Source organism: Chelon labrosus (genome assembly GCF_963514085.1).
Source record: "Chelon labrosus genome assembly, chromosome: 24".
Lineage (NCBI taxonomy): Eukaryota > Metazoa > Chordata > Actinopteri > Mugiliformes > Mugilidae > Chelon > Chelon labrosus.
The window spans coordinates 1,588,707-1,613,971 of record NC_140357.1 but is presented as its reverse complement, the minus strand read 5'-3'; the positions used below and the strand labels follow the sequence as shown (position 1 = coordinate 1,613,971).

The window sequence follows — 25,265 nt, the reverse complement described above, 5'->3', positions numbered from 1 at the left end:
GTCAAAAACTGCGTCGGAAATAATATGGTGTTTTTTGTTTAACCCTCAGTGACACAATCCGTAGCAACAACAAAAGAAAAGAGTGTCGTCTGCGTTAAATAGGGAGGGGATATGACCTCTGACCTCTGGATACATGATCTATTCACTGGTTAGAAAACAACAACATACATATACACATATAAGGCTTGAGTTCTCAACTCTTGGTAGAATTATTGCCATCTAGCATATTTGTAAAGCTTAAAATAAATATGGAGTACTGTACAGAAATAATTTACATCAAAAAATTAAAAAAGAAACAAAAACAAAAAAACAAAAGGCCCCTAAAGAAGAAATGCTTTCAACGCTCCTGAAAACCCAGTTAGTGTTTGTGATGATCTAGACTCTGAGCTAGTCGCTACTAAAGCTCTAGGTGACTACAGTCATGAGAGGAAATAAAAATATATGTCGTCACTGTACAAACGAGCACGAAAACATGATCACAACCAGCAGATGAGAGACGATGGAGCTGCTCTCTTTACAGCCACCCAACTATGAGGAGGAAATGAATGAAGTGACCTCTGACGCTGAATCCTTGGCCCTAAATGTCCTAGAGTTTGTCTCCTGTAGCTTCCTGACGTCTGTCTTTGTCTGTCTGTGTTAATGTAGTGTGGAGAGGGTAGCTGGTACCTTGTGTTCTCTACTCCAGAAATGTTCTGGTCATCCAACGCTGCCATAAACTCCCTAACCCTCTCTGGAAGATGTTTCTCCTTGACGCTGTCTCTTCTGTTGTCGTCGTCTTCTTCTGGGATTTTTGGCAGCTTTAACGCTGTCCAACCATCATTATAAGAGAAGAAGAAGAAGAGTAGTAGTAGTAGTAGTAGTAGTGGTGGTGGTAGAAGAGTTTGTCTCTTCTTCTGGGATTTTTTGTGGCAGCTCTGATGCTAGTCTACTGCCACCACAGAAGAAGAAGGAGGAGGAACAACCTGGATCTGGACGTCCCAAGTTTCCTGTTGTGTTTCCATTTTCCAGACGATTACAGATGTTTCTACGTCAAGAGGTTTAAAAATATGGCGGAGTTAAATTAAAGCCCTTTTCTTTGAATCGTGCATCGACCTCTCTCCTGATCCTGGGACTGGAACACATGACTTCAAACTTCAAACTGAGAAATATCAGCAGCTAAATCTTGCCTTTTTATTTATTTATGTATTTTTTGTTTTGGTGCTCGTAACGAAAAGGAAACTGAACACTTTCTGCTGGTAAAGTTCATTCTGTGGTTTCGTCTTTTTAACTGTAATGGAGATCATGTCCGTTCCACTGCTGTCGCCTTGAAAAATAAAAACTAACAAACAACCAAAGGAACTAAAGAGTAAAGGAACCCAGCTCGTCGTCTTACAGGTGATCATATAAAAGCTTTAGGCTGTATTCTTATTTATCCTACGCATGCGGCCGACCGCATAATTTCTGAATAGAAACCAAGACATTGGTACACTTCTTCTGCTTTGTTTTTGTACAAAAGATAAAATGTGCATTAGGTACGCTTGTACATGACATTGTACAATATTTACATACAATTCTTTTTTTTTTGAACAAAGTGTTTTTATTTATACTTATGCATGTTCAAATTGTACACAACTGCCTCATAAGGCCATTCAAACAAACATCAAAACAAAGCAGTACACAGTACCCTTTATCAAAGGGGAAATATTTACAATTCGGCAAGCATGTTAAAAAAAAAAAAAACATTTATTTTTTTATTTTTTATAATAATCCATGGCATCTGGTAGAGAGGAATCACCCAGTAAGAATAAAATAAAATGAATAAACAAATCAAAAGGGAAAATACTTCAGATGACAAGTGTTAGTTTTAGCCATTTTCACCATAAAGTCAGTTTTGGGCTATCTCACACTGATAGTCTAAAATAAGCAATTACAGGGGCCCAACGGTTTAAGAATAAGTCCATTTTCACCTGGAGTTTTGCTGTTATTCTTTCCATCAAGTACACTGTCATTAGTCTATCTTTCCATTGATGTAGGGTAGGTGGGTGTGGTTTAAGCCAGGACAAAGTTATCATTTTCTTTGCCACCAACAGGAGGATGTTCAGCAGGTATACCTTTTCCCTATCCATACTTCCCTCTGGAATTGCTCCTAAAACATAGTACAGCGGATCTAATGGTAAATCAACATTCAAAATGGAAAGTATTTCTGTACGAATCCCCTCCCAGTATGGTTTCAATTTCGGGCAGTCCCAGAAAATGTGTGTGTGATCTCCAATTTTTTTGCAATTCCTCCAACATAAATTTGTTTTATTTTTATTGAATTTTGCTACCAGGAATGGAGTTCTGAAGTACCTCATTTTTAATTTCCAGCTGAATTCCTTCCACAGTGGGCTACTTGTTACTCTGTGTCCCTCTTCACACACCCGTTCCCATGTCTCATCCTCAATAGTAACATTCATCTCCAGCTCCCACTTTTCCTTTGTGTCAAGACTGTTCCCTGACATATGGGATTGCAGACATTTATATATTTGTGAAACAATTTTCGTACTTCCCTTTTCCTTTATAATTTTTATCCAAAACAGTTCAATAGGACTAGAAGGTCGTCGAAGCATGTTCCATTCCTTATGTGACGTTAAGTAACTTCTCACTTGAAAAAATCTGTGGAGATCAGTAGGACCCAAACCAAATTTCTCTCGCAATTGTGTAAATGATTTTAAAACGTCTCCCTCAAACAATTGGTCTATTGTAACAAGTCCTTTATCTGCCCATTCCCTGAACCCAGTGTCTAATATGTTCGGAAGGAATTCCACATTTTTCGCAATCTGCATTGCTCTTGATATTGTTAGAGGTGCCTTCATACTTTTCCGAACCAGGAACCAAACTCTCAGGGTGCACTTCATCCATTCGTTATCTATTTTGAGACTCTTTCGCTCTAAAAATGGCAACGATTCAAGGGGCATTTGGGGACATGAGTTTTTTTCTAAGTCTAACCAATTTGTCTCCTCGTTTTGCATTAACCATTCTGCCAATCCACGGAGCTGTGCTGCCCAGTAATATAATTTCAGATTGGGAAAATTGAGGCCTCCTCGATCCTTTGGGTAGGTTAACGTTTTTAATTTAATTCTCGGTTTCTTTTTCTGCCATATGAATGCAGAAATCAACTTTTCTAGTAACTTAAAGGTTGATGCTGGTATCCAAATAGGTAATGATTGATAAAGATATAATAACCTTGGGAGCAAGTTCATTCTAATGGTTTCAATTCGTCCAAAAAATGAAAGCGGTAAAATCTCCCATCGTGTCAAATCCGATTTTATCTGAGCTATTAATCTACCATAATTCGCTTTGTATAGCTGTGATGTTTCTGTAGTAATGGTGATACCTAGGTATCTAAATCCCTGTGTTGACCAATTAAATGAAACCTCTTTGTCCAACTGAGGTGGCCATTTTCCCACCAACATCATAGCTTCAGACTTAGTTTCATTAACTTTATACCCAGACACCATCCCAAAATCCCCCAAACATTTAAGAAGTGTTGGGATAGAAGTTAGGGGGTCACTTATGTACAAAATGACATCATCAGCGTACAGCGAGATTTTATGCAATCCCCCTCTATCAGATATTCCATGTATTCCAGGGTCTACCCTTATCATTTCTGCTAACGGCTCTATGCTAATCGCGAACAATAGCGGCGACAGGGGGCACCCTTGTCTAGTCCCTCTTTTCAATTCAAAGTGTCCAGACATGCATCCATTAACTCGGACCCTTGACAGAGGTCCTGAGTACAGTACTTTGACCCAATTAATAAAATCCGCATGAAATCCCATTTTCTCTAATGTGAGCTGCAAATACAACCAATCTACTCTGTCAAATGCTTTCTCAGCGTCCAAGCTGAGAAGCATTGAAGTTCGTTGAGTCTTGCGAGCCACCGAGATTAAATTTAGTGTTCGTCTAATATTATTTATTCCTTGTCTACCAGGTATAAATCCTGTCTGATCTGATTTGATTATTTTATTAATACACGCCTGGACTCTTCTAGCCATTATTGTGCTCAATATCTTAACATCACCGCAAAGCAAACTTATGGGTCTGTATGAAGCGCAACTTGTAGGGTCCTTCCCTTCCTTTGGAATCACAGAAATTACTGCCTCTGACCATGTCTTAGGAGGGTCTCTCTCTTTGAGGGCATAATTGAACACTCTTTGGAGAAGGGGTGTGATCTCTTTACTAAAACATTTATAAAATTCCCCCGGATACCCATCCATCCCCGGTGTCTTGTTGTTTTTCAAATTTTTTATAACTTCCTCGATTTCTTCTCTTTCAATCGGTTTTGCCATTAGTTTTGACTCTTCCTCATGCAATTTTGATAAATTAATTTTTCCAAGTAATGATCTAATCTTCCCTGCTTTCTCTTCTATCGCCGGCGAATCATAAAGTGCCTTATAATATGTAGAAAAAGCTTCCGCTATATCTATAGGGTGGGAGACAATTTTTTTGGTGGAGGGATTAACAATTTTCGAAACCACTCGGCTAGCTTGTGCCTTTCGCAACTGAAAAGCCAGCAGCCGACTGGCTCTGTTTCCTGATTCGTAATACCTCTGATTCGTAAATCTTAGTGTGCCTTCCGCTTTGTACGTCAGTAAATCATTTAATTCCCGTCTACACTGGCTAAGAGATTTCAAAGTGGTTTCATCATTTGTCTTTTTGTGTTCCTGTTCAAATTTTTTGATGTTGTCTTCTAAATCTTTTTGTTTTTTCTCTCGCTGTCTTTTCAGCCTAGAAGAGAGTGCAATTATCTTCCCCCTAAGCACCGCTTTTGCTGCGTCCCACAAAGTAGACAATGACACCTCCCCGTTATCATTCTGATCCAAGTAATTATTAATTTCCTCTTTTATATTTTGTACCACATCAGAGTCGTTTAGTAGGGAAACATTCAACCTCCACTGTTTTGAATATTTTTCAGGTTCTAGAATAATTGACATTACAACCGGTCCGTGATCCGAAATAGTTATGGGTTCAATGCGACAATCTGTAACTTTATGAGCATCTTGTTTTGAGACACAAAAAAGATCAATTCGGGAATAGCCATTATGCACTTTTGAAAAAAAGGTGAAATCCCTGCCCCTAGGGTGCTTTACGCGCCATATGTCTGCGAGTCCAAGCTCCTCCATCATACTATTTAATGCTTTAGCTTTTTGGGTTCTAAGGCTTTGTTCATATGGGCGTTTATCTATTTTTTGATTCACCACACAATTGAAATCTCCTCCCACTATAATGATTCCCTTTGCATGTTCAGCTAAAAGTGCAGCAATTTCTTTAAAGAACCCCGGATCATCTTCATTCGGCGCATAAAGGTTCAAAATTGTTATACTGACATTCCTAATTGTACCTACAACCATGATATGGCGACCCTTTTTATCCTCATGCACTGTTTCTGGAATTAAACCTAAGGACCTGTGGCACAAAATTGCTACCCCTCTTTTCTTGCCACTTTCGTACGATGCACTAAAAACCTGCCCCACCCACCCCCTTCTCAATTTCTTATGTTCCTTCACATTCAAATGAGTCTCCTGTAAAAACGCTACAGAGCAATTCAACCTTTTCAACTGATTAATAATTTTTGTCCTTTTTATGGGGTGATTAATTCCATTTATGTTATAGCTGACAAAGTTTAATGTGTTCATACTCTAATATTGTTTAATTAGGAATCAAGCTTGTATATCCCTCATATTTTAGCTTGTACCTTGACTTACCGTTTTGCCATGTATAAATGAAAACCCAAGTAAACTCTCTTAGTATCCACATGCCTGCCGAAAAACATTTAACATTAGAAACAAATATACAACGTAAAATGTTCAAACTGTGCAATGAACAACACTGAACTTCCAATTGCCCGGTAGATTGCCTCAAAAATAGAAAAAAAACAATCTTTTCATTACAAAATAAAAGTCCAGAAGCATTCCACCCCCGTTCTGAATTGGGCAGAGAGCTGCAACTCTCCGGGAGATACACACAAAGTGCAATCGCAAAGAGCCACCAGGGCATCCCTGGATGAAAAACTCGTTGCCTTATCAGCAATACTCTCGCCAGAGTATGCATAATACATCCCTCAACCCCTCCAGATCCCGCCCCACCCCCAAAAAAAAATCACATATTTTTCAGTCTATAGCCATTTTCTACTGTCTGCATATTATTTTTTATCGTCCGACGAATGATGATGCAACTGTTCCACCGCTGTACAGTCTTTATACTCGACATCCCTAACATTACTCACGACCTCCCGGTTAGCTTATGCTGCTCCGTTGTCTCCGTGGATGAAAGCTCTGACATCCGCGAGGTTCAGCTGTTTGTTTTTCTTCCGTCTCTCCCGGGTTGACCACCCGTGCTGCGTCAGTTCACTCTCCAGTACGTCCCGCTCCTCCACCTCCACCTCAACGCCAAGTTCCTTCAGTGTTGACCGCGCCTCCAGCAGCGAGGGAAACACTTTCACTCCCGTTTCAAGAAAAAGTTTCAATTGCGCCGGGTAGGGTGAATGGGCTCTGATGTTTTTCTCCTTAAGCTTTTTTATCACCTCCCGTATTAGCTTTCTTTTTCTCTGCAAGTCGGGCGAGTAATCCTGGTCAAAGTACACTCTCTGGCCCTGGAACTGAATGTCTCGTTGTTTCCACGCCTGCTGCAGTACTGTTTGTTTCACGCTGAAATCTAGAAAACGAACAATAATGGATCTCGGAGGTGCTGTTGCATCCTGTGGTTTCGGCGCGAGGGCTCTGTGCGCTCTCTCAAGCTTGATATCCACTCCTTGCAAGTCCAACACCGAGCGAAAAAAGTCCGTTATAAACGCCAACATGTCACTCTTCTCCGCGCCCTCTCTTATCCCGTACAGCCTGACATTGTTGCGCCGTGTCCTATTTTCCATGTCATCACATTTAGCTGCCAGGCTAGCTTCTCTTCGCAGCAAATAGCCCACAACTCTTTCTTGCCGCATGCTTCGGTCCTCTGCAGCACTCACCCTGTTCTCCGCCTCGGTTACTCTCTCATCTAGCTTCTCCATCTGTTGCTTAATTTCGCCCACGGATGCTTCCAGTCTGTTTAACGTAACTTTGGTATCCCGGAAAGCCTCTCCGTTCTCCTGTCGGAGCTTCCTTAACTCTGCTAATATCTCCGACACACCGCTTGTTTCACCGTCATTAGCCCCGGGTGGCGATGTAGCCGCTAACGTCAGCTGCTTCTGGCCGGTCTTCATTTCGTCTTGTTTAACTGTTTTAGTGTCTCTCCTACTCGACTTCTGGGGACCGCTCATTGTAGTGGAACGTTCGCTGTTGAATATTGTGTTCATTCGTCGGTTTTATCTCCGTTTTAGGCTGTTTTTGTCGCGGGTCTGGAGGAGCCGAGTTTTCCTGCGGCTGCCTACGCCATGTCGTAACCGGAAGTCTACATACAATTCTTAATAGCAGGAAATTTCAGGATTATCTATATACATATTGAAAATGTATCAGAAATATTTGGACTGTCTATTCTTCTTAAATATGTTAGGTAATGCTTGTTTTTTTTTGTTTCTTTTACTATCTTATACTAGAAAAAAATAGTTAATTATTCAGTGAGCTGTAGACAAATTGCAACCGATGTTTTTCTGTCTTTTTCTTTTCGTTTTTTTTTCCGTTTTGTGTTTTTCTCCTACTACAGTTGAAACTGTATCGGTGGTTGGATCATCTCCAGCACCTCATTGAGATCATGGGACGAGGATGTACCAGTGAAAGTCCATGCGTAGCACCTGTTAGAGAGCTCGGACGCACGGCGCCTCCGAAGGCTTTTTGAGGACGACACATTCAATGTTATCTGGAGATCTTCCTCCTCTTGGGCTTGGGCAGCTTCACCTGACGGTCCCGGGATGGGATCTGAGGGGGAGACATTGAGGTGAGGCGTGGAGGTAAAGGGGACGACCGGTCTGCGAGGTTATCAGAGAGGATACTCACTGTGCCTGACATCTTGTCTAGCTCGCTCATGGCCTCGTGGATAGCAGCTTCCAAGTGATTATTCAGTTTCCCCGGCCTGTCGGATGAAAACATTCACATTAAACTTGTTTTTTTTTTTTTAGGATGCCGTGTTTAATCGTGGTGGAGGCGACTTACTTCAGGCCTCGTTTGGCGGCTCGGTCAAGTGCCTCCAAGTCGTGAGTTAGTGTTTTTAGCTTCTCTGGCTCCACCTGCAGGAAGAACAAGGAACAAGCTCAGAAACAGACCAGAGTTCATCAGAGCGGAGACGTTTCCTCTAAGGAGCTTCTTCATGTCTAAAGGGCTGAAGGACAAAACATCTTCAAGAAACTCTTCAATCTCTTGGACGACTCAGAGCCGTCCCAGACATGTTACCAGAAAGCTTGGCAGCCATCTCTAGTCGGACCCGTTTCTATTCTACCACTTGGCAGGTATGACGCTGGGATCCATCTGCCACCATGGCTGCTGCACAAAAACAAGCCTCTGACTTTTCAGCACTGAAACAATTTTCCATCTGGAGTTAATTTATTCTGATCTGCTAAAGACTAAACGGATCTTATTTGTTTACGGGGAGCTCTCTGGTGTCTCACCTTGGCCTGCTCCCTCAGCTGCATAGCAGCACTGTGCACTTGTTCGTCCCCGGCCAGCTTGGCGGGCCAGGGTGGGAAGCCCTTCAGCTGGCCCCAGACCAACTCTCCCATGTTGAAGGTCCTGGAGCGGTAGCGGAGCAGCTCTGACGAGGGGGAGTCCGGCTGCCGCAGGTCCTCCTCGCTGCTCGGGCTCTTTGTGTCCGAGGGGCTGGGGGCCATGCCGTTGAAGTGGCCGTTGTAGTGGCTGTAGTCTTTGGCTGTGGCCAGGGGCCCCTCCAGGCTCGTGGAGGATCTGGGCGACTGGTCGTCCCCCGTCAACTCCTGCCGCGGGGGACCCAGGGCTTCTCCGTAAGCCCGACTGTTGAAGTGGGGGGTGGTGCCGTTGATGTGGGTGCAGCGCTCCACCGTCTGCTCCAGACGTTCCTTGTAGTTCGCGGGCGTCCGACTGCAGTTATTGAACCGGTCGCCGTTGTCCAGAAAGGCCTTCTCATGGGCCAGGGCCAGTCCGTGGTCGTTGGCCCCCTCGGTGGGGCACGGTGGAGCAGGGGCCAGACTGCAGGGACTACTCCTTACTTGGGTCGAGCACTCCAGAAACTCCTCGCCGCCCCAAGCGCTGTTGTTGCTGTGACCGTCGAAGCCTCCTCCGTGCTGCGTCTCCCCGTCCCACTGGCCCCTGGGGGTCCCACGGCCCGGAGAACGGAAGTAGTCCCCAGCCTCTGGGCCGTCTGGAGTTCTCTTCCCCGGATCCAGGTTCTTCTGACCCCGCCCTGGCCTCACCTGCCTCGGCCTGGCTTGCTGGGGGGGCATGGCCTCCCCTTCCTGGTGTCCGTGCAGGACAGCGCTCACCGCTTGGGGCAGGTTGACGGGTTCCCCTACGGAGGCAGTGAAGGCACTCATGGCGCTGAGGGCAGGCACCGGACTGGCCTGTGTGGTCCCACTCACCGTGGTGGTGATGGTTACGTGGACACCTTTACTGGCGGCGTCCACCACGGCTCTGTAGATGGCGTCCACCGACTCCGGGCCTCCACCGGGACCCCTGTCGGAGCCAGGCGTGCCCGACGGAAGCCCCTCATCTTGGGGTTGCTGCTCCTCCCCGTACTGTGGGTGCGACATCATCCCCTGCTGTGGACACAACGTTAAAGTGACGACTCGATGACAAATGAAAAGCTGCAGAGGTTAGAGTGGAGTGGAGCGTTATCTGGTAGTTCTGGTAGAGGCAGGGCAGGGAGCCGGAGTTAGCGTCAGAGAAGTGCTGCTGCCCCTGGTAGACCGGGTGCTGCATGGCGCCCTGGTGGACCTGCCGCTGGTACATCGGACCTCCGCCGGCGCCGACGTGCGGCTGCAGGGCGCTCATGCTGCAGCCGAGTGACGACGGGTTTCCTGGATTAAAAAAAAAAAAAGAATTTGTAAAACTAAATCTACGTAATCCTCTCTAAAGATCAGTTCAGAGGAATTTGTAGAGGTTTTTAAAAGCCGTTGAGAAAAAGTTGCACACATTAACAATCTGTTGCGTCCGGCGCCAACAGATGGAGCGTGCAGCCGCAGCATCCAAGGACAGAGAGCGGGAACAAAAACACATCAAGGCCACAGATGTATCAGCAGGGGCGCTGAAAAGGGGGGGTAAAGGAGACAGATTCTAGGGGCCCATGATTGAGGGGGGCCCAGAGAGGCCCCTAATGATGATGAAATTATAACACAGAAAAAAATAATGACACTAAGTTATTAACTAACAAATAATCCTTGTAACAATAACTTTATTTGTTTTGGCAACATCAACGCCTGCAGGCCCCCCCCCCTCTATTTATGTAAAATGGTGGTGATTGAAAGGTTGCAAAAGGAAGCTTGACTCAGTCGGCAACGTTATATATTTGCCATTCTTTCATATATTAAGTTCTACTTAAATGATGAGAAATCATATATGGCCTTTTTGTATTTTGATGGTGTTTTTGTTTTTGCTGAGATTTTCTTCTCTCCACTGATTATAATTGCTATTTTTTCATGGAAGAGTTTATTTCCAATTTAAGAATCAATGTTGCAGCAAATAAATGAATCAAAATGAATTCCATTGTATTCAGAGTGCTCAGTTCTTCCCCTACTGTACATGTCAACTGTCATGTTGTTCTTCTTTCACAAATATTGTAATGATAGTCAAAAATACCATTAAAATGCATAATTGTATGTAAAATAGCTTCAAAAAATTTCGCCGCTGTGTTGGGGGGCCCTGTAAAGATTCTTTTAATGGGGCCCAAAATCCCTAGCGGCGCCCCTGTGTATCAGTGAATGAAGAGGGAGGCCGGCAGCAACGTGACGCAGACAAAGCCCGAGCAAAACACGAGCTCTCAGAGGCCTGACGCCGCCACCGCCGCCGTGTGTGTGTGTGTGTGTGTGTGTGTGTGTGTGTGTGGACGAGCAGCGACCGGAGCAGCTGGTGCGATGCTGCGTTGCTAAAGGGCAGCTGTGTGTGTTCTCCATTTTTTTTCCTCCTCCTCCTCTTTTCTTTCTCTCTCTCTCTCTCTTTAACGCCGAGAGCCACGACTCGGCCAGCCCTCCCCCCTTCTCTTTCCTCCCCACATCCTCCGCTACTGCTATGATATAGTGACGGCTGTTGCCGGGGGAGGTTGTCATGGGAACCGAGTGCATACCTGCCAACTTTTCTAAAAACCTTGGAGTGAGATTTTGTCGTGGGTGACCAAAATTATGCCGCGCACGCAGTCACACAAATTGGTGGCTCAGATATAAGATAATTGGAATTAATTTGATGCTGTACCCATGTTGTACCCTGCATTCTGGTGGTTTGTGGGGAGGTCCAAAGCTGTTGATAGGGGCAGCCCACTGAAGATGGACAATATTGGTTACATTCTGTGAAGCAGACATAGCTGAAGGTCCACCCCCAGGAGATTTTGGATTAAGTAGATGTGGTTTCCAGCATTCTAGTGCATTTTTGGGCGGTCTGCTAAAGATGTGCAATACCTGAACTTATTCTGATTCATGTTCAGCGTCATGACTTGTAGGTCTTAGTCTGTAGACTTGAGCTGAACATTCAGGAGGCGGGGGGGCTAGCTGTATAGAAACAGATGGCTAGAGGCTAAAGCTAAGACGCCACCGACCACCAGGCCCGGGAGTTTTCAGAGCTCTACGTTATCTTATCCTGTGATACCAGGACGACGGACCATTATTAACTTTCACTAGTGTACCTAATGTTTTGGCAACTAAGCATGTTTTAATTTTAAGTATTAATCGACTGTCATGATATAAACTATATGAAACATAATCCAGCAGCAGTTATCGTGCCAATCAGGAGGCTAAATAAATAATAATAAGTGGTGTTTTCTTTTCCCACTGGTGACAAACGTCCCGCTCCACCCCCCCTGACCCACACCAGACCCCCTGAATCTCACCGCCTGGGCTCACCAGGGCCCCCGGTGATAAGAACAGGTGGCCTGCAGCAGACCTCGCTGATATCTCCATTATAAACCACATGAGGACACGGGGGACGCACGGCGAATACATAAAACTGCTGCTGCTGCTGCTGCTGCTGGTGGTGGTTGGGTCCCACACACACACACACACACAAGTAGTAACACACAGGCCTAAACCCTCATCAAAGGCTTCACTCTGGTCTCTATTCAGGGTTACTATAGCGACCAGCTTGCCGGGGAGAAGCTCTTTAGAGGCCGCTTCCCTTAAAGCGTGATGCAGATCCCGTTTCCATCTCCTCACACCGACCCGCCCTGACTGCGAGCGCACAAATAGAACAAAGAGACACAACTCTGGCTGAGTGACAGCTAGACGAGGGCCCTGAACGTCTCTGCCCCGGGGCAAGGGTTGGGGAGGGGGTCGCTCATGTCTCACCTGTATCAGAGATGGTCTGCGTACAGCTGCCATCGCCACCTCCGTGTGGCATCACCATGTTTGTCCGTCCCATACTGTGAAGCTGTGACGGGTGGGGGCCGGGGTGGGACAGAGGTGGGGGGTTAGCGTTGGGGCGTCCCAGCGGCATGCCGTCCGGCCCGATGACCCCCGGCCCCATAGGGCCACAGCTGCTCATGGAGGACGCCTGCATCTGAGCCATCATGTCAGGGAACTGGCTCTGACGGGAGCCAAGATGGCCCCCGGAGGTGCCCATGCTCTGGCAGTGCTGCATGGCGTCTCCTGGACCCCGCAGCCTCTGCTGGACCAGGAGGTTCTGCTGAGGGCCACCGGGGACCATGACTGTGCTGTCGTTGTAGTGCAGCGGTGCAGATCCTGGAGCACCAGACCCCGGGCCGGGGCTGAGGCCTGGACGATGGGAACTCTGGCAGCTCATGGTCTGGAGCAGCTGAGCCATGGAGGTGTTCGGGTGGAGGTTTCCCAGTCTGCCCACTTTACGCAGCTGCTCGGTGGCACTGGGCCCCGGCATGTGGGGTTTATTAAGCATGCTGTAGACCACGTTGTTGCTGCTGTCGTGGTTTACAGCGGCGCCGCCGGACGACTGCTTCCGTTTGCGCATGGGGTCCCTCTGCTGAGCCATGAGCTTGTCTCTGAGCGCCGCCCGGCCGCTCCGGCCCTCAGGAGTGTTGAGCAGCATGGTGGAGTTTGGAGGGAGCATGGGGTTTAAAGCGCTGTGTCCGTCCATGCCTCGAGGGCCGCTCATAGAGCCAGGGTGACCGCCGCCGCCTCCGTTTCCTCCGCCCCCTGCCCCCATGCCCGACATACCAACAGCACCACCAGCCATGCCACCAGTGCCGCTGCCAGCAGCGCTGAGTTTGTTTTGATTTGCTAGCTGTGCTTTGGCTGCAGCTGACAGGAGACTGCTGGCGGGGAAGGAAGCGGCGTTCTGTTGGTTGAGGATCTGGTTGAGGGGCATCCCCAGGAGTCCTGGGTGGCCCTTCTGGGAAGCGCTGGGCGTTGCCAGGGAAGATGACGACGAAGAGGAAGAGGTCGGCGAGTACATGGGGTTGCTGTGTTGCTGGGCGCCAATCGAGTTTCCCATCCCGGGCAGCAGCTGGGAGTCTTTGTACTGGTGGAGTGGATCCGTTTTATTGGTGGAGGGGCTTGAGGGCATGGCGGGCCGGGGAGACCCCATAGCCGACCTGGGGGAACGCGGAGGAACCTTCATGCTGCCGCACGGGCCTTGGTGCCCTGAGGGCATCGCAAAGTTCCCGTGGTCAGAAGAGGTGGAGGATGAACGTGAGCGATGGGGGGAGGCCTCCATCCTCCCAAGCGCAGGTCCAGCCATGTGGACAGGAGAGGTGACGGGGGAGGGGGACATGGAGGAAGCCGGACCACCCTGTTGAGTCCTTTGAACGTGGCCACCGTGCCCCACAGGCCCGTGCTTCACTGTGGGTAAAGGTAAGTTGCTTGGCAAAGGAACGATGGCGGGAGGGGGGATGTTTACATTCATCATTGGTACCTGAGAGTGGATGCTAGGCTGGAAGTTGGAAGGGTTCTGGGTGTTGGCAGGCGGCTGGCTGACCGGCTTACTGGGACTGGGGTCCAGGATGCCTAAGGGGTCCTTTTCAGAAGTCAACTGCCTTTTCTGAAGCGCACAGGATGGCGGTATGGATGGTGGGGGGGGTACGGGGTGCACGTGGGGCTGTGTTTTATGGTGAAACGCTGCACGTGGCAAATCCATGCCAGGGGGGAAGTTCCCTCTTGGCATGTTCATGTTCATGACAGGGCTTTTGGCAGTGGCCGTTGGGGAAAGGGGCGTACTAGTCCTCCCTGTCATGGCACAGGAGACCTGGCCCGCAGGGGAGCCGTGGAGCATCAGGCCGGGGGGAGAAAGGGGCGTCCTGGTGTTCCCGTGAATGGAGGCTGAGCCAGGACTACCAGCTCCAGGAAACCCACAGGGATTGGTCCGCTGAAAGCCCTCGGGACTCCCCAGAGTGTCCGCGCTGGGAGACTGCGAGCCGTCTCCGTACAGCTTGGCACCGGAGGGAGGTGGGCTCAACATGCCTCCGTACCCGGACCGGTAAGGAGATTTGGGGCCTGGTTCCCCACTGCTCAGCCTCTGTTGCCTGTGGTACCCAGAGTAGAGCTCCGGCTGCTGGGCTCCACTCATCTCCTGGGGCGGATACAGCCTCTGCTGCTGCTGCTGCTGTCTGGCTGCCATCATCATCTTGAAGGAATTCTTGCAGTCGGGGCCGACAGCACTGAGCAGCCCATCGCTGGGTTTAGTCCTTATTGCTCGTTGAGTCGTGGAATGAACGGCGACCACAGACGATGTACCTGAAACGCAAACACAAACCAGTTTGCTTCTACACGCTAAGAACACGTGTGTGATTTTCAGGCTTCATGTGTACGTCGCGTGCATCCGTACCTCCACCCGGACTGGTCAGCGTCAGAGGTGGGTGCGTCTCCATGCTCTTGTGCAGCGTGGCCACGGCCAGGAGCTTCCTCTTGTGAATGCAGAGCTTGGTGACGTCTTCATCTGCTTTCACGTCCTCCGCTGTCCTCAGCTTCATGGCCGCCCCGGGGTCGAAGTTGAACACCTGAGGGGAAAAAAAGAGGGATGTGAGGTGATTTGGAAAAAGACGTGGATTGTGGGGTTATCCCAAAGTAATCATTCGTTTAGTTCCTACATCTTGGAAAAGTATATACAGGAGGAAGGAGGATATTCTGGAGCGTCCAACAGAAAGATGAAACTAAATCAGACCCATAATGTCCTGATCCGACAAACATGGGGCGTTTTTGGGGACAAATTTAGCATCGAGAAGGATAATCGGTTGGGTTACCTCATGTAACGTGATACAGTGGACGCCTCACAACAACATCTGTAGCTGCACAGAAATCAGTGAAGCGGCCAGCTTGAATTTATTTCATACTTCCTGAGCGGAGAAGAGGATTAATGCTGCAGGAGCGGGTCTGAAAGCTTTTTCCCCACCTTGAAATCTGGTCTCTACACAGACCGTAGCCGGCATTAATTCAGGATGACCACAGTTTTTAAAAGGATGACTTCTGGATGCTGAAAAGGTCATTCCACCTTCCGAGCTTCGGGTTGTGAAAGTCAAACATGTCCTATCTCGGGGCCAAGACGTGTCAAGAGTTGATTAAAACAACGTGCCGTCTGAAGAGGCATTCGGCCAACACTCGTTCTCATTGGACGTCCAGCGAGTGGGAGCAGTCACGTTTGTCCGTTAGTTCATGGCCTGACCACGGTTGGCTAAATTATTAAATGATAATTACCTTGAGTTGTTATAACACCACATTTACAGGTTCCATCCGTCAGCAGGTAGGTCTTCACCTGCTCTAAGGTGGACAGCACCGAGCCACTGGGACTACACAGATTAAATAAAAAACAAAACAACACTGTGAAGCTGAAGCACACTTCTTCAGAACATCATTCAGTATTTCATTTGACTCCTGTAAAGAGATGACGTCGGGCGTTAAATCGATCATTTTACTTTATTTTACGCTCGCCCCAGAAGAAGAAACCGAAGCACAAAGGCTCCACTAGCAGACGTCCTCCTGGAGGCAGCTTCAGCAGACGTGAAATCCTCCCACTCTTCAGAGCTGCACCACGGAGGAGTTCTTTTAAGGGTGGGTCCAGGATTTATTTCACTTGTTTAGAGGCTGATATGTGATTAAACAGCTTCCTAAAAGTGTTGCTTATCAAATTTGGCTCCTTGTTCTTTCATTTTTTCCACCCCGTCTCCCCAGATTGGTAACTATTAGAATCAAAACTGACAAAAACAGGAGAAGACGACGTAGAAAGACGTGGAGGAAAAGTTAATTCTCTTTTTTTCCTGTAATCTCATTTTCCACCAGACCAGTCCAGTAGGTGGCGGTAATGCACCTTTAAGATGGTTTGCTAACCGCTATTAAACATCAGAAGAAGAAGAAACCGGAAGTAGTGAACAGGTGTCGGTTAATTAGTCTGATTGATGTGAAGTTTGCAACGTAACACGCTAACGTGTCTTTTGTCCTAAAATAAAATAACTTGTGACTCTTTAAAGAGGAAATAAAAAAGTTTAAATAGACACGGAAACTGGGAGTTATGTCCAGGTACAGTAATATTCAGTTAAAGTTGACCACGTGTTCGTGTTTACCGGTTAGCTTCGAAGCTAATAGCGGAGTAGCTTGTGTTGTTTTGCTTAATTTAAGCCTCGTGCTACCTTCGGGGTCTCTGGGACCCCAAGTGAATGGACAGACGGAGAGAGATTAGGCAAGAGGGTTAAAAAGAAATATTCTTTCAAACCCATATATTGGTGGGGGATAAACATTTGATAGGTGCTTTGAGACACGCTATGAACCCAATAGTAGCATTTACACTTGAAATATGGAGCACTGTTGTAAGAAAATACAAACTTAAGAGAAATATATGCAATCTGGGGTGGTTTGCCTATGATTCAACATTCAAAGAATGGACACAAAAAGGTGTGACAGCAATATGTACAGTATCAGAAGGTGGACAGTTCCTAAGTTTCCAAGATTTAAAGACAAAGTACAGCCTCGAAAACAAAGACTTTTATAGATACTTGCAGTTGAGAGATTATTTCACAAAAGAGATAAGGTCAAATGAAACTATAAATAAGGTGATTGCCGTTATTATGGATTCATACAAACAGAAGGGGTCTCGGCCCATCTCTGCCTTCTGTCGAGCTCTGGGTGAGAGCAGGAAGGATTCAACGCTTTATATAAAAGCAAAATGGGAAGCAGAACTAAAAATCCAAATACAAGAGGAGGAGTGGTACCACATGTGTGAGACACAATGTACATCAACAAATTCATTAATATGGAGGGAGTTCTGCTGGAAAAACCTAATTCGCTACTTTATAACACCAAAGATAAAATCCAGGCAGCTTGCCATACAACAAGACTGCTGGAGATTATGTGGGAGCATTGAAGCAGACCATGCACACATCTTCTGGAACTGTATAAAAATGAGGACATACTGGCAAAATGTTAACTCTGTTGTAAAAAATGTTTTGGGATATGAAATCCCAAATACTTGTCCAGTAATGTATCTTGGGAATATTGGGAAGGTTGTAATGAGAGAAGATATGTACTTGACTAAAGTATTACTTGCGGCAAGCAAGAAAGCGGTCACAAGAAACTGGCTCAATGTGAACACTCCAAACCAGGAGCAGTGGTTGGACATTGTCCAGGAAATCTTTGTTATGGAAAAATTGACATACCTGTTGAGACTCAAAGAGAATGTATTTGAAAGAAACTGGGAAAAATTGAACATTTACATGAGATGTGACACCAACTGAACAAACGCTAAATGGAACAGTGGACTGAACAGTAGTATCTCCAGACAGTATGTTAGTGTTATTACTGTTACTCTAACTTGTACCTTGTTTGCTGTATGTTTTTTTTTTTTTGCCTATATACATGTGAAAATTCAATAAAAATTGAAGTAATAAAAAGAAGAAATATTCTGTAACTTTGCACCTGCTTCATCCTTAATATATTTAATAAATTGTTTTATCTGCAAATGTTCTCAAACCCTGTACAGACATGTTGATTTGTAAATGCTGTGACAGGATGTTCAGGAAAACCACCTGGAGGAACAGTTAATTCTCTTTTTTTCCTGTAATCTCATGTTCCTCCAGTCCAGTCCAGTAGGTGGCGGTAATGCACCTTTAAGGTGGTTTGCTAACCGCTATTAAACATCAGAAGAAGAAGAAACAGGAAGTAGTGAACAGGTGTCGGCTAATTAGTCTGATTGATGTTAAGCTAACAACGCAGCTTGTGTCTCAAGCTAACGTGTCGTTTGTCCGAAAATAAAATAAATTGTGAGTCTTTGAAGAGAAAATAAAAAAAAAAACACAAAAAAAACAACATAAATAGACTCGAAGACATCGACTTCGTTATGTCCAGGTACAGTAATATCCAGTTAAAGTTGTCTGGTGTTTAAGAGTAAGTTCAGAAAGCAGAGAAGCACACCGTCTGTATGTAAAATTAGGTTCTCAGCGACGTAAACAAAGCAGTCTGTCAGTTGTTTGTGTTACTTAATAGTATCACTGTGCTGTGAAAAACAGATCTTATCTGTAAATGCATAATTCCTTTTCTCTGTCCTTTTTACCAACAGATTGTCAGAATCCTGCTCACACGTTGGAGCAGTTCCATTGAAGCTGGTGTTAAAATGAAAGAGTGAATCAAATGTTTACATGTTCTCACGTCTTTACATGTATGTCCATAGGTTTTCATAGAATGTGACCACAACAGGTCAAAATCGTATCTATCACAAAAAAATAAATGAGTTTCTGAAATATGCCAAGCCCACTTTGTGATGTCAGTTTAAAGAACTGTTATGAATTAAGTACGGGAGGGTGATGACACAGTTTTTAAACAAAGTCTGAAATATTTTTAATACCTATCTGTAAGAAGACAAATATAAAAACACATGTACAATATACAGCGGTGCCAAAAGTACACACATTCTTTACTCAATTAGAAGAACAGACACTTGTGTAAAAACATTTTAATTTCATATATAGAATATATTTTGCAAAGAGGACGAGAGGGAGAAAGGTTAGTTGTATAATTTACAAACTGTATTCATGGAGGCGGTGGTAATTGGCCCTCAATCTTTCCTCACGTCGTCGTGACGCCTCTGTCGCTGGTTGACCTCTCTGGTAGACAAGATGAACGTAGGAGACCAGTCTGGAGAGTTTACATCTGGGACAGCACTTGGCCAGCCAAGATAAAATAAATGTGATTAACACCCTGAACTGAGAGGAAGGAGGGACAACTGTAGTTTACATCACGTTGTTACAGTCTGAAATAATTCTCTACCGTTTTCACATTATGTCCGTAGGGCCGTCTCAATCAGATCTGACAATATTTTTTTGTTAGGTGATTCTGACCAGACTACCAAGACTGTATTGTACACAGATAGACAATGACTACAATTTGAGAACCACTGGTCGTGATAGCTAATGTTAGGTAGCAATGCTAAAAACAACGACACTAGTGATGGCCACATAGCTTAACGATGGAACTTCAAAGGGTAATCACAAATATATCTATATCTATATCTATATATATATATATATATATATATATATAGAGATATATATATATATATAGCGAGATACTTTATTAATCCCGAGGGAAATTCAAGCATCCAGTAGCAGTAACATACATTGAACAGACAATACAAAAGCTATAGAAAAAATAGAAAGTAACTAGAAATAAAATGTTTTATACAACTATAAACTATGTTAAAAATAAAATGTGACCAGTAGAAGTAGAAGGTTTTTGTTATAAATATGAGAGCTACAGATGGGGGGGAATGTGTGCAATTAATCTGTTTGTAAACAGATGAATGAAATGAAAAAAATGAATGAAAATCAGTCACCACATGTAGCAGAGGTAGACAGACAATATATATATATATATATATGTGTATGTTTCTAGTAATATTATAATACCCTGCTCTGTATTTTTGACAGTTTTAGTCAGCTCTTTAAGTAGTGTAATTACTGTAGCGTTACCTCTTTGGGAATTTTAAAGAAACTTTTTTGTTTTCCCCGGTTTGTACAGCGATATACTGCACAAAACTTTGGCATTTTCCTGCCACCCATCTGCTAACCTCCTATTGGTTGCGTTCTCCTAATTAAACTTCCAGTTAAAATCCATAGAAGCTAAATTACAAATGTTTTGCAGCTGGCACATTCGGGTGACGTCTGCACTTGCAATCACTGCGATAAACGGAAACACCTGACGAGTAGCCAATCAGGAGAGGGAGGAAGGGGACGAGTTAAACGGGGACCAATCGCAGGTCGACACGTCATACTTCCTGTCCACCGTTCACTCTTCATATACCCCTCTCGCCCGGCTTTAGATGCTTTTTAGCCAGCGTTGTAGTCGGAACGTTGTTTTATGAAGGCTAGATATAGCAGGTAAGCGCTTCAACTTATGCCTGAAGTACTTTATTTTACGATACGTGTCTGTTTGGCAGCGTGGCTTTCCGTTTATGTGAAAGCTGTGCTAACCTTCCCGTATGTTTGACCTACTGCAGCTAGCTTTAGCTCAACTTGTCTTGCTGTAAATGTTGCAATTAACAGTAATCTGAACGACGGTAAGTTAAAAGAAGACGTAGGGTTTGCTCGTAGGTTTGACGCGCGAAGCTGAGAGGGCTCCAAGAAACGGGTAAGTGGTAAAACCTAATGTGCTAACTGGACATGCTAAAGCAGGAGCTGTGAATGACGCGCCTGCGCAGTGGAGCTGCTCCTCACCTGTGGTCGTCGAGCAGCCCAGTTTTCGTGGCCTGCAGTTATCCACTTAAACCTGATTTTTGCAATCTTTTAAGCTGACACTTTTGTTTGGTAAACTAAAGTAACATGCGTCACCTGAATGTTGTTCCTCCTTCTTCTGTGTTGCCTCGAGACAACTTTATTGTTAAATCAATGAAATTGCCATTGATTAACAAGGTGTCGTGCATTTGAGAGGTCCTGCCTTATGTGTCTTTAGGTTTCCATCATGGCTTCCAGAGAAGGTCAGAGAGCAGTGACTTTCAGCCTGTCATTACCAGATGAGGTAAAATTGTGTCCCTCTCTGAGTCATGTTGACAATGGACATATCTTTTAGCACCACTTACTGGACACTGTCATTACCACGTGTGTGATTTTCATTTAAGTGCACACAGTCCTCATAGCTATAAGAAAAACTATTTCTACTGGTCACTTTCTATTTTTATATAGTTTTTGTATTGTATGTTCAATGTTTGTTACTGCTACTGGATGCATAAAGTATCTGTCTGTTTTGTGTCAACTACTTTCTTGTTCGTTTCAGCGTCGCCTTGAAGTCTGAAATCCGTAAACACAACATTGTCCACATGCTGGTCTGGGTCCTGATGGCGGCTCAGGTAAGGGAAAAGTTTTCATTTCCTAAACGATATCAGCTGAGTTACAAAGTTGTCTTCTGCGTCAGGTGAGCTTGGTGTCGCCCTCGCAGGAAGAAGAAATGGCCTGGCTTTGAGGTGAGTAAAGACTGCAGAGAACTATTGTCCAGAATCATTTTCTATTTGAAAGTGCTGCCTTTTTCATTAATGATTGCAAATGTCTGTACCTCATTGTAGGCTCTGAGAGTGTAAAGTGTCTGGGAGAACTGGACGGAGGCCCTAGTATGTAAGTCCATTAAGAAACTACTCCAACTGTCACTTTTGAATGTTTTTATTGTTGAAACCCAAAATAAAATTTTAGTATCCAACATATGTAATTGAGTATTATTGCAGAGTACATTTGGCATCAATGGTAAACAAAGTGAAGCTCTTAAAAGTAACTAAATCTAAGTTAATACATGAATTTCTAAAGTAATGCTAATGGTTAAAAAGTAAAATTTTCATTGTGTTGACTGTTTAACAGTGTTCTTGAGCTTCACTTAAGTGTGAATGTGTTTTCCCCTTAAGATCTGTATCTGGGGGACCAAAAGCAAATGTTAGCAATGCTAAAGTTAATGTCAAGTGTTTGGAGATGTTATGTTTTCACTGTTTTTTTATTCCAGGGTCTGCTCTTTTTCATGACAAATTTGTTATTGTGACATTGTTTTTCCATTGAAGGTCTGTAAAGAAAGCAATGTAATGTGTTTTATTTGTAATGTTCAGAAAAGGCAATAAAATGGCATGTGTGAAGGTCTGACAGTTTCAGCAATTTTTTGGTTGCTAGGCAGTGGTGCAGAACCTATCTTCTATCTTCTATCTTCTATCTTCTATCTTCTATCTTCTATCTTCTATCTTCTATCTTCTATCTTCTATCTTCTATCTTCTATCTTCTATCTTCTATCTTCTATCTTCTATCTTCTATCTTCTATCTTCTATCTTCTATCTTCTATCTTCTATCTTCTATCTTCTATCTTCTATCTTCTATCTTCTATCTTCTATCTTCTATCTTCTATCTTCTATCTTCTATCTTCTATCTTCTATCTTCTATCTTCTATCTTCTATCTTCTATCTTCTATCTTCTATCTTCTATCTTCTATCTTCTATCTTCTATCTTCGTGGGGCCTCCATAAGCCCATTCATTCCCTATGGGGAATTTCCAAAAATGAGACCATATTGCTTGCAATGAAGGACACAGGTTCAACACATTGCTATGCTTTATTCTGTAAACACAATGAACCTTAGTTACATAGGAAGCACCCATCTGATGCAGTCACCAAACCTCTTCATCAACATGTATGAACAAGGTGAGACCACAGCTGAATGAAGATTCAAGCCTGCGTACACAAAGGACAACATTGAACAACTTCAGTATTACAAACACTCACCATCATAGTTAAACATATCCATAGCTTTCCCAGCCCTTCCAAATGCTCTGCAACAACATGCAAATGACAACACATTACAACTCAAAGGTGGATGGCACAAAGATTAACTACAGCAGTTACTAATTAACAAGTCACATAACATCAATACAACAGTCAAACATGCAAAGTGAAGTCTTTAAAGGAGTTATCTCTTCACTAAGTATATAAATCTTTTAGTAATTTAAAAAGCAGCTGAAGTGAAACACAAAAATACTTTTGGATTACACTTAAGAAAAACAATTATAAATGGCTCAAAGCTATTTGTAGCAGTCATTCATCTAAATAAATAATATACACAATACTTCTGATGTTAGTGTTACCTTAACACAAGACACTTCTCCTATATTTAGTTTAAAGGCTGAACTCAACAACACACCTGAAGACTAGACAAATGACCTTACTGAGCGTGCAGGGGAGAGCGACCCCAGAAGTCTCTGGTGTTGATCTGAGCTCCATGCAGAATCAGGTGCTGATTGGTGGCCGCAGTGATAGAGACAGATTAGATTGGGAAAAAAATATCAACCTTTACGCATTTACAGCTACTAGGCCTGAGCATCCTTACCTGTCCATTGTGTTCCTTTAGATCCAGGGAGCCGCATCTGGCCAACGCGTAAGCCATAGCCCATCTACCTTGAGCCACTGCTATGTGGAGAAACCTGCAACACAAAACAGATATGCATGAAAATGACAGCGCTTTACTTGACTACAGTTTAATCTAATGCATCGACAGTATACTCTAAAATAAAAACACCCACCGTGCAGTCAAACACTCTCGGTCAGTGTTTACCATTAAATAATTAGTATTTAACTGCTATGGAAATTAAAGTCTGAGGTGTCTCAACTATCACAATCTTTTCATAATTAAATACTTTATTTTGAAGGAAAGGTTTGGTAAACTATGGCAGTAACAATTATTCCTTCAAAGTAGTTCTATCTTCTTGCATAAGCCCATTCATTCTCAATGGGGAATATCCAAAAAATATCATATTACTATTACCACTACTGACCTTGATGTTTACAACGGGCAGTGAAGGAGACTGATCAAACAACATGTTCAACACATCACTGTTGGCCTCTTCAGCTGCCATGTGTAAACAGGTCCTGCACAAATGACACATTAGTCAACAAGAACCATGACAAACACCTGACTCTGCTTTATTCCATCAACACAATAAACCTTAGTGGCATAGGAAGCAGCAGAGCATGGATCCAGACACAGCAGAATGAAGAGGAGTCAAGCCTGGGTACACAAAGGACAACATTCAATCACCTCAATGACATCAACAGCTTCAGTATGATAAACACTCACCATCATAGTTGAACATTTCTATGTCCATAACTTTCCCAGTCAGTCCCTTCCAAATGCTCTGCACACGTAACAACATGCAAATGACAACACATTAAAGCCAAGATTACGAGTCAAAGGTGGACGGCACAAACAGTTACTAATTAACAAGTCACATAAACGTGAAAAGTAAAGTCTTTAAAGGAAATATAAAAGAGTTATCTGTTCACTAAGTACATAAACTCATTTCTATAAGGATCTTTTACTAATTTAAAGGCAGCTGGAATGAAAAAAAAGTACTTTTGGATTACACTGTTAAGAAAAAACAATTGTAAATGCCTCAAACCAAAAGCTATTTGTAGCAGTCATTCATCTAAATAAATAACATACTCAATACTTCTGATGTTAGTGTTACCTTTACACAAGACACTTCTCCTCCGATATTTAGTTCCATTCTTTTGTTTAAAGACTAAACTGAACAACAATCTCAACACACCTGAAGGCTAGACAAATGACCTTTCTGAGCACGCAGGGGAGAGCGATCCCTGGTGCTGCTCCGTGCGACAGCAGGTGCTGATTGGCGGCGGTCTGCACATAGACACAGAGTACAGCTTAGATTGGGTAAAAAAATCAACCTTTACGCATTTACAACTACTAGGTCTGAGCATCCTTACCTGTCCGTTGTGTTCCTTTAAATCCAGGGAGCCTCACCTGGCCATCTTGGCAGCCGTCTACCTTGAGCCACTGCTATGTGGAGAAACCTGCAAGACAAAATGGACAGCTCAAAAACAGATATGCATGAAAATGACAGCGCTTAACGACAGTTTAATCTAATGCGTCGACAGTATACTCTAAAATAAAAACTCTCTCAGTGGATGTCCTCTCTACGGCTCAGTTTCCTCATATTTTCTCAGCCTGCTATAACTCCAGACAGAGAGGTGTAGCTATTCTGATTAACAGGAAAATAAAATTCACAGTAATCAACATGGATGCAGATCCTGAAGGGAGATTTATAATAGTTAAACTATCAGTTCAGAATATGATACTGTGCTTAGCTCATTTATATGGTCCAAATGTTGACAACTCACCCTTTTATCACTCCCTTTTCAGAGCACACAGACACCGCAGTGATCATTGGAGGACAATTCAACATGGTACTGGACCCCACAGGTGATAGGTTCAGTAACG

The 25,265-nt window shown here is 44.2% G+C and overlaps 1 protein-coding gene and 2 long non-coding RNA genes across 3 annotated transcripts; 1 reads left to right on the top strand and 2 right to left on the bottom strand.

The window, feature by feature from the left end:
• Positions 1 to 7,505: 7,505 nt before the first annotated feature.
• On the bottom strand, positions 7,506 to 17,636 carry LOC311509513 (methyl-CpG-binding domain protein 5-like; the record flags this gene model as incomplete). Its single annotated transcript, XM_084574752.1, is given in 10 exon segments — positions 7,506 to 7,868; positions 7,947 to 8,022; positions 8,103 to 8,176; positions 8,555 to 9,718; positions 9,720 to 9,934; positions 12,407 to 14,764; positions 14,856 to 15,027; positions 15,722 to 15,724; positions 15,726 to 15,865; positions 17,561 to 17,636. Coding segments are annotated over 10 exon segments (4,341 nt in total). The 3' UTR covers positions 7,506 to 7,805.
• A 2,628-nt stretch (positions 17,637 to 20,264) lies between these two features.
• Positions 20,265 to 22,121, top strand: LOC311509295. The gene is made up of 6 exons (XR_014699821.1): positions 20,265 to 20,388; positions 20,960 to 21,025; positions 21,281 to 21,353; positions 21,419 to 21,467; positions 21,567 to 21,615; positions 21,992 to 22,121. It is a non-coding gene; the product is annotated as an uncharacterized lncRNA (long non-coding RNA).
• Positions 22,122 to 23,364: 1,243 nt separating this feature from the next.
• Positions 23,365 to 24,634, bottom strand: LOC311509414. The gene is made up of 5 exons (XR_014699834.1): positions 24,574 to 24,634; positions 24,102 to 24,159; positions 23,970 to 24,032; positions 23,800 to 23,893; positions 23,365 to 23,448 (listed from the first exon to the last, which is right to left on the bottom strand). It is a non-coding gene; the product is annotated as an uncharacterized lncRNA (long non-coding RNA).
• Positions 24,635 to 25,265: the final 631 nt, after the last annotated feature.